Source organism: Thamnophis sirtalis, unplaced genomic scaffold, assembly GCF_051295495.1.
Source record: "Thamnophis sirtalis isolate CommonGarterSnake01/CBP01778 unplaced genomic scaffold, rThaSir2_p1.2 scaffold_4, whole genome shotgun sequence".
Taxonomy (NCBI): Eukaryota; Metazoa; Chordata; class Lepidosauria; order Squamata; family Natricidae; genus Thamnophis; species Thamnophis sirtalis.
In genome coordinates, this window is record NW_028261384.1 from 86749209 (window position 1) to 86759128 (window position 9920).

Here is a 9920-nt window from a genome sequence, read left to right on the forward strand (position 1 = left end):
CTCAGCATCCAGAAATATGAACGCAGCAGGGATTTGATTGTTCTTTCCCAAATATTCTAATGCATTAATGATTAGTCTAACATTACTCTTCATCTATCTCCCCTGTATAAAACCTGTTTGGTCGGTATGTATCAATTGTTGAATAACCACCATTAACCTATTTGCTAGTATTTTAGTACAAATTTTATAATCTACATTAAGTAATGAGATAGGTCTATAATTTTTTGGTTGGGTAATATCTTGATCTTCTTTGGGTATCAACGATATAAACGCTGTCTTCCATGATGGGGGCACTTTACCTTCCGTTTGAATTTTATTAAATAGTTCTCTAAGAGGTTCTACCATTTCTAACTGTAAGTTTTTATAGTAAACCGCTGTCAGGCCATCTGTGCCTGGCGCTTTCCCTAACTTTAGTTGTTTGATTACCTGCAGGATTTCCCCAGAGGTTATTGGTTGGTTCAACTTTTGCCTGTACTCTTCTCTAACTAGGGGTATTTTCTCTTTATCTAAGTATTTGTCTATGTCTAAACCCTTAATTTTGTCCCCTTTGTACAATTCTGTAAAAAATTCCCGAAATGCCTTTTGAATCTCCTCCTGTTGAAACACCTCCTTCCCTCTATAACACAATTTGGATACATTTCAAATTTTTCTTTTTTTCCTAATCTGATAAGCCAACCATCTGCCGGGTTTGTTTGTGTTACAAAAAGTGTTGTGTTTTACATATAATAAACTAGTGGCTACCTGGTCAGAGATCAACATATCAAATTGGGATTTTAATATGGTGATTGCTTCCTTAGCCTTTGTATCGCCTGGATTCAATGTTAGTTCCAACTCTTTCCCTTTAATTTCCTCTTCCAATTCTTTTCGTTTTTGCCCTTGTTTATGTCTATATATTTTGTTTATATTCATCAGTACTCCTTTCATATACGCTTTGCTTGCATCCCATACAAATTCCATAGATGTACCTATTCATATTCAGAACAAAGTATTCAGATAACAATTTTTTACAATCATTAATGTACTTTTCATATCTAAATAAGTTTTCATTCAACCTCCAAGACCTTCTTGCCTGCACTACCCTTTCCAATTCCATCCAAACTGGGTTATGATCCGAAAGAACCCTCGCCGCAATCTTTGTCTTCTTCACCCTAGAAAGTAAATCATTAGTGATTAGTATAAAATCAATCCTTGAAAGGGATTGATGTCTATCAGAAAAAAAGGTAAAGTCATATTCCTCTGCATTTCTTTCTTGCCAAACATCTCTCAATTCGAAGTCGTCCATCATGTTAAAAAAAGATTTGGGTAACTTAGCTCGGATTTTAGTATTTGGGCGAGAGGTCTTCTTACCTCTTTTAGTGTCAATCACTCCGTTACAGTCACCCAATAGTATACAAGACTTAAAGTCCCACTGTACTAATTTAGCATGAAGATTTCTATAGAATCCGTCTTGCTGTTGATTAGGAGCATAAATTCCTAAAAGTAATGTCTTTTTCCCTTCTAAGATTAGGTCTAGTGCGATATATCTTCCAAAGGGATCTGCTTCAATTAGTTCAGCCTTAATGTCTTTTCTTAAGTATACAACTATGCCATTTTTCTTTTCCGTAGCAGAGGTCACAAAATGTTGACCAAGTTTGGGGTTAAACAAATATTTTTGATCAGTTGATTTGATATGAGTTTCTTGCAGACAAATTATATCATTCTTGAACTGTTTGAGATAGTGAAATATTTTCTTTCTCTTCTGTGGAGAGTTCAGTCCATTGACATTCCATGTCAAAATCTTAGTTGTCATTTTTGGTTGCCTGAAGCTTTTTTAGAGCCTCCTGCATGGCCTGTTTAACCTTTGGCCTAGCTCCTCCCACGGCTTCTGAGCTTGTTGCTGTAACTCCTTGATCAATGGCCGGTGATTGTTGAGGTTGTTGCATTGTAGCTTGTTTTTCTATTTGTCTGGTAGTCATACGGCTAGGTCTTTGTTCCATGACCCCTTGCCCTTCCGGGAGGAGGAGATGGTGCGTTTTGTCTGGTAGTTTTGTGGTTTGCTGTTTATCTTGTCCTTCTCGTGGTCTTTCTCCAGATCCAGATGATTCAGGGTGTCCCACCTTCAGAATCTTGTGATAGAAATCTCGAGCTTTCCATACAGAGTTGGATTGAGTGCAAGCTTGTTAACCCCCATCCAGACCCTAACAGCCTCGAGGCACTGACACATCACGTCAATCACTTCACTGAGTTGGCACGGGGCGGACAGATACAACTGTGTGTCGTCCGCATACTGATGGTATTTTATCCCGTGCCGTAGAATGATCTCACCCAGCGGCTTCATGTTGATATTAAACAGGAGGGGGGACAGGACCGAACCCTGCAGCACTCCATAATTCAGGGGCCTGGGGGTCGATCTCTGTCCTCTGACCAACACCGACTGCGACCTGTCCGAGAGGTAGGAGGAGAACCACCATAGAACGGTGCCTCCCATATATTCTAATCCCAGTTAGGGTATGGCTATCTGATGAGAGCTAAATAGCTTGAAATAGATCTATACTAGTCTCCCTTTATTTATTTATCAGCACAGATACAACACAAATGTAACAAAGGCAACAGTAAAAATATTGGGTTTCTGTCTGGATGGTCTCTTGTGATGAGCCGATGGACAAAGAATGGAAGCAGTGGACTTCCTCCCATATTTGGGCATACCAGGGGTTGTAACTCTAATTACGTGTGTGTGTGTGTGTGTGTGTGGGGAGAGAGAGAGAGAGAATATACATAGTATATAGAATATGTACTCTTGGGAGCAGGCAACAGAATTACATTTTTTATGTGAGCCACTGTGCTCAGAGTAAAAAAAATGACAATAAAGTTATCTTATTACCTTATCTGAAAAGATTTTGAAAAAATAACAACTAGATGTAGAATATAACAAGAAATTGACAGAAATTGATTGATTGAATCAGTTTGCATAGTCATTCACTAATGTGTGATTTAGGACAGCATAGACAAGTAAAATCACACATAATATCTGACACTGTTAACACACTTTACTAGAGACAAATTCATCCAACCGAAAAACACCAACAGGATCCTAATCTCCCAGCTCAGTGTCTATAGAGTAATACCCAATTACAGACCAGGTTTATGTGGAATAATGTGAACTTTCTCCATAATAAAATATGCAAATTCCCAGGATTTGGTCATGCTATACCTGTGTTTGATTAACTGCCACCAAGTTGGTTTTTACTGACCATGTAAACTTTCTCTGGAATGTCCTCCTCTAATCTAGCCTTTAGTGTCTCACAAAAGTGCATTCATTGCTATTGTAATTGAGTTAATCTACCTTGCTGCTGGTCATCCTGTCTTTATTTCCACTTTTTCTGGTATTATGTACTTTTCCAAGTAGCTTCATATAGTGTCCAAAATATAACAGCTTACGCTGATCATTTTTGTTTGATTAATGATAGGCCAATACCCAAGTTGAAAAACATCTTCAAAGGCCAATGTTTATATCCATGATGTGTCAGAGAAAATCACTGCCTGCACAATTCTAATATTTCTGATAGATAGATCATAGTATCATGAAGTCAATTAACCTCTTTTTTAAAATTAATATTCCTTTTATCAGTGTATATAGTAAAGTCACTGAAATAATGGATGGTTTCAGTCTTTTGAGACTGAGTAGTAAAGGAAGCAGTGGTACATCTCATGTTTGAATTATAATTGATTAAGAATGTGCTCACAGTAGGTGGCAATATTTAACAGGACGCACCAGAGGATCTCACTATTGAACACATTAGTCCTAAAGCCTTTCATCACCCCTTGACTTTAACAGGCACAAGTTAGATGTGGTATCTTGTGGAAAAGCAACAGTACGAGTCCAGAAAGCCATTTGCAGTGGTTTCTTCCGGAATGCAGCCAAAAAGGACCCACAAGAGGGCTACCGGACCTTGATTGATCAGCAAGTGGTCTATATCCATCCCTCAAGTGCCCTTTTCAACCGCCAGCCTGAATGGTAAGGACATGGATTGAAATCAGAATTATTTCTATTTGAATATCTGCTGAAGTAGGTAAATAGAAAGTACACTTTATTTTGTATAGCATACCTTTGTCAGGAAGATCTATATTTTTGCAGAATAGTCTTGACAGCTTAATTGCTGGTTCATTCAGTTAATGCCTGCGCACTTATCCATGGTGCTCCATGGGAGATGAACTAGCTTGCATTATCTGGCTAGCAGTGTTCAGGTTGATGACATCTTTTGGGACTTCTTCTGTCAATCCCATCCTGTGTCTGGGCAGGTCCAGCACAGATTCTCATTCTCTTCACGAAGCTAGTCTTTCCCACTAAGTGGAACCCATTTAACTACTTGCAGTAAGCTTTCAAACTGCTGGGTGGGTAGGGCAGAAGCTAGAGGCAAGTGACAGGAGCTCATCCTGTCCCACAGAGCTATCAGGCTTGAACCGCTAGGATGCCAACCATTTCTGGTTAGCAGATCCAGTGTCCTTAAGTTGCTGCATCACAGTGCTTCCTTCACAGTTGCAATGTGAAACAACTATATTACTAGAAATTTGGAAACAAAAAATATTGCTATGAATTTGAGGAATTTGTATGCACCGAGAATAATAGTATTTTGTATTTAGAAATGTGTGGAGATCCTCTTAAATAGGTCCCCTAGAACATCGTAATCTAGAGAATTTATTGATTTTATTGAATTTGCATTTCTTCTATCAAGATAATAAAGTTTACCACCTACCCTTTATTATGGTATTACAATTCTGCTTTGGTGAGATATAACTGAAAGTTAGTGGAATCTTACAGAATAGATACATAGCCAACTGTTTTATGTGACATATTGTAATTGAGAGATTCGGCTATACAGATTCCAAAACAGCTTTTAGATTCAAGATTTTGCTTTCAGTGTACAAAGCTTTAATGGTGACATGACAGCTGTTGTCACCATTACAGGTAGACTTCAACTTAGATCGCAATTGAGCCAGAAATTACTGTTGTAAGTTCTGCTGTCATTAAGCAGATCATCATGTTCAATTTTATCTTTTTGCAGTAGTTGTTAAGTGAATACCACAGCATTAAGAGAAAATTCATCTAATACTTTAAAATTTACTTAAAAGTCTACAGCTGGGATTCTTAAATTGGGAGTAATTAGTCCCAGGAAGGTAATTTGGTTATACCTTTGTGAGTTAAGGATCCTATTTGGGACTGTTGCTGCAAAAACGCTTGGGTTAAAAAAACATTTTGTCCATCTATTTTGTGGGACTAATGCATTATTTGAGACTTAGAACAGGAGTAATTGAGTCAAATTATTTAAGAACCTCTAGCCCAGTGATGGCTAACCTTTTCGGCACTGAGTGCTAAAAATGTGTTTGCACACCAATAATGCAATGTGTGTGACCCCTCCGCATGCCATGCCCCCCCCCATGCATGGGTACATGACCCCCCATGTGTGCCACACATATCCCTCACATATGTCCCACCCTCTGCACATGCATGCACACCCCCCCCTGTGCCCTCCGCCTGTCTCCCGCATGTACCCTGTGCATGCAAAGCAGAGACCCAAAACCAGCTGGAGGCGCATGAGCATGCATGATGGAGTTGAGCTGGGGCAATGGCTCGTGTTCCCGCAGAGAGGGGTCTGCGTGCTACCTGTGACAGAGGTTCGCCATCATGACTTTAGCCTAAGTTCTAATATCTAAAATAGTCTGTAGTTAAAAGAGCTGAGCCAAATCTGGAGCTATGCCTTGCTGTGAATGATGATCTTCCTCCTTTCTTTAAAGGACAAGTTCTGCCACTTTAGAATGGTTCTTTATTCAGCTTTGGACTACTATACTCAAGTGGATGCTAACTAGATTGCTTTTATATAATTTTAAATATAAAACATCTACACTCCTTTTTGTTGTTGTTATGTGTGTCCTTTAAGAAGGGCAGTCCGTCTATATAGTATAATGTATATGAAAGCCAGAAGAGTTCTGTTTGAAAAGAAAATGACATTCTTATCTTTTTTGTTTTATTATTAGGGTGGTGTACCATGAGCTTGTGCTCACAACCAAGGAGTATATGAGAGAGGTTACTACCATAGATCCCCGCTGGCTTGTGGAGTTTGCCCCAGCCTTTTTCAAGGTTTCTGATCCCACAAAGCTAAGCAAGCAAAAGAAGCAGCAGCGCCTAGAGCCACTTTACAATCGCTACGAAGAGCCCAATGCCTGGAGGATATCACGGGCATTCAGACGTCGATGAACCTCATCCTTGTGTGGCCACAAACTGTTCGATATCTCTATAATATACACTCTGATTTAAGGCATATTTGGCCATGTATTGTCATTTTTCTTAAATCTCAAGGCAAGCGAAGAAATGTGGCAGTTGAAAGTTACTACCTTCATCTAATTGATACCATTGTCAATTTCAGAGAAGTTACTTATTGTTAGACAGACTTTTTCCTTCTATTTCTACACTGTCCATGGATCAAAAGTTACCAAACATGTTGGTTAATAAATTAATATTTCAGTGTTAATTTGTGGACATCTCGTATTGGAACCTGGTTATCATTGGTGCTGTAGTAGAATGAGAAAAATACCCATTTCTACATATAAGAAAGACATTTTTCAGAGGTGATAACACTGACTACCTTTTTTTTTAACCTAAGCAGGCTTTTTTTCCCCAAAGTTTTTTTTATTTTTTGTTACAAATTTAATTTTTTTTTTAAAACAAAGCATTGCCCAGTTTTCCCCCTTTAACATTCTCTCATGTACATAATTCATTTTACATTATATTTCCCTTCCAATTTTAACTGTATTATTTTCTTTCCATATTTTCCATCTTAGATTTAATATTTTTAACACATAAACAATATCATTATTTGTCCCTTCAGAAATAAACCAAGTTTATCATTTCATTTTCTATCTATTTTGTATAAGTAACATATATCCTCAAATTCAGTTTTTATATAATAAACATTTTAATTAATTAGTTTCCACAATTAATGATATTAATATAATTCCCTCATATCTTAATTAGCTACATAACATTACCAGTATTAACATTTCATTTTATTCTTCTAATATATCCCTTTTTCCCCTTTCTCTTTGTCTAATCATTTTCTCTTTTTTCACCTCTTTATTCTCTTTAATGTTCCACTTTCCATTAATTTTTCTAGTTGTCCTTTTATCCCGTTCTTAGCTTCTCTCCTTTTTCTTTTTATATGTATTGTGTCTTTTCTTCCGAATCTTTTCTATCACTTTTCAATAATTGTTTGAATAACCCTCCCCAAGATTTCTCTTTTTCGCTTCTCACTATTTCTCTCTTTGTTTTTGGCTTGTTCCTTTTTTGGATACCATTTTCCTTTTTTCCTCTCTGCTCCTTCTGTGCCTCTGTAAATCTCAATAAAATTGTCTAACTGGTTTTTATTTTCAGCTTCTTTTTCTACAATGTTAACTTCTTGCTTCTCATTTGTGTTCCTCTTTGCCAGTTCCTCTCCTGTTTCTTGTTCTATGTGTTTCAATGATTTTTCTGGTTCTTTATTACCTTTTAGTGTTGCACGTGCATCTTTTAACATTTCAGGTAGTTCTTCATACATCCCACACTCCATGTTCAAATTTAACAAACTTTTAAAATCTTTATACTTTACCACAATTAATTAAATTCCTCTTCTTGTTTCCAATCCCAATTTTGATATCAAGTTCCCTAAATAGTCCAGTCCACTTCAAAAGTTTTTTTTTAATTTTCTTTCTCAGCCTTAGACAAAGTCAAACAATAGGGAAGGACCATATATATTCCTTAAATGTTCTCAGTATATTCCACTTATCTTTTCTGTAGTCCATTTTTCAGAGGTGAAAACACCGACTACCTTTTTTTTCACCTAAGCAGGCCATTTAGAGGGTGGATTTTTACAATACAATTAAATTTTTACACTAAACCTAAAACGTTAATTGCATTATTGCATTAAAGCAATATTCCTGTATTTTATCTATTATTTTTCCAAGCAGCTTCATTCATATGTCCATAAGGAAGTGATGGTTCATGCAACTATGAATTGTACAGCTTCTTTGATGCCTTTTACATTATAGTTTTACAATCTATTTATAATTTTAAAAAAATGAGTTAAAATGATAGCTGTGGGAGAGATTACTTTTTTCCACATCTGGGACTGTGAGAAGATGAATGATCCCTATCCTGTTTTTTTTTTAACTTTTCTTTAAAAAAAATTATAGGGGCATTTTGCTTATTGATTTTTTTTGTATTCTTGGTTATTTCACTTCCTGGCAAAAAGCGGCAGGAAATTCTACTATTGTTCTGTGGTTTCTGATCTTCGGGATTGTAGCGCCACAAAAAATATCGAGCAGGACCTTATGTGCTTGAACTAAGGAACTTGTCTGCTTCTACTCTATATGAAGAGCTTTCATTATTAACTTCAATTTTATACAAGGAGAAACTGCCAAAAATAAATTCTCTTTTTATGGTATCTTCAAACGACATGTATTTTTCTGAGGTCTTGAAGAAAAGAAAAGAGAAAGTGATATCCAATGGTTTTATTTGGCTCAATTTGTCTGTCACTGCAAGGAGCTAGCATATGTTCAGCTAGAGGCAGCTTGAAATTCCTAGCTATAGTGCCAAACAGTGAAAACATCTGGTTTAAATTAATTTATAAGAATAAATTGGTATGAGTTGGAAAGTTGGAGGAGAAATAGAAGATTTAGAAATATTCTAAATGTTTAGAAAAACAAAAAAGAGAGCTGGCCTTGGAACCTATGGGGAGGGGAAGAGTGAACCTCTGGAAGGAGTACAGAAAAGAGTAACAAATATGATTAGGGCTCTGGAGGCTAAAGCCTATGAAGAACGGAATTGGGTATGTCTGGTCTAGGGTATGTCTAGGGGAGATATGATAGCAGAGTTCTAATATTTGAGGGGCTGCCACAAAGAAGGTGGGAGGTGTCAATCCATTTTCCAAAGCACCAGAATAAGAAGCAGTGGGTGGAAACTAATCGAGAAGATAATCATCCTGAAACTAATGGAAAAAATCTTGACAGAATAATTTACCAATGGAATGGCTTGCCATCAGAATTTGTGACTACTCCATCACTGGAATATTTAAGAAGAGATTAGACACCTATTTGTCTGAAATGGTACAAGGCAGTGATGGTGAACCTTTTTGGCACAAAAAGGGAGCATGATGCGTGGCACTGAGTTCTGAAAAGGAAGCACTTCACGCCCGCTCATCTGGGCCACACCCAGGAAGAGATGTTGCCCAGGAAGCATGCACGCGCTGGAAAATGCACTTCTGGTTTCTGGTATGTGCTTGCCCTTAGGCTGGGAAGTCTTGTGGTTTCTGCCATGCAACTGGCCTATGCGCATGCTCACACCAGAAAATGGAAGACCAGTTCTTCCAGTTTCCAACACTGCCGCATGTACAAAGCTCAACTGATTTTTGCATGTGCATGCACGCCAGAATCCCAGAAGAGGAACAGGTGATGCCACATGTGCCAGGTGACATGGCTCTGCATGCCACTTTGGGCAGGCATGCCATAGGTTCGCCATCACAAATATAAGGTCTCTTGAATGACCAGGCAGTTGGACTAGATAGAAGACCTCCAAGAACGCTTCTGGCTCTGTTCTCTTAAATAAACTGACATACAACAAAGTAATTTTGGGATTACAATCAGGGCAGAAGCTGAGTTAGGACAGGTCTCAGATTACAAAGCACATGCTATGTTGCACAAAATGATAATTCAGACAATAGCAAAATGATCTGATTTTATTTGAATATTCACTACTCTGCTATCTGACTCACATTATGTACTTGTAATTATGCATTCCAGTTACGTTAATTAATTAAAAAAGGGAGACCTAGCACTTAATTCCCCCCAATGCCAACAATTTATGTTTTTCTTTCCCTAATGTTCTTTGTTGCCATTTAATTTAAAAAAAATGT

At 37.5% G+C, this 9920-nt stretch overlaps 1 protein-coding gene across 1 annotated transcript in view; it reads left to right on the forward strand.

The window, feature by feature from the left end:
* Positions 1–6506, forward strand: part of DHX8 (DEAH-box helicase 8) — a 34331-nt gene extending 27825 nt beyond the window's left edge. The window contains exons 22-23 of the mRNA XM_087713286.1: positions 3815–3994; positions 6013–6506. Coding sequence (XP_087569412.1) covers positions 3815–3994; positions 6013–6232 — 400 coding nt within the window. The 3' untranslated portion in view covers positions 6233–6506. The remainder of the gene's footprint in view (positions 1–3814; positions 3995–6012) is intronic.
* The last annotated feature ends 3414 nt before the right edge of the window (positions 6507–9920 follow it).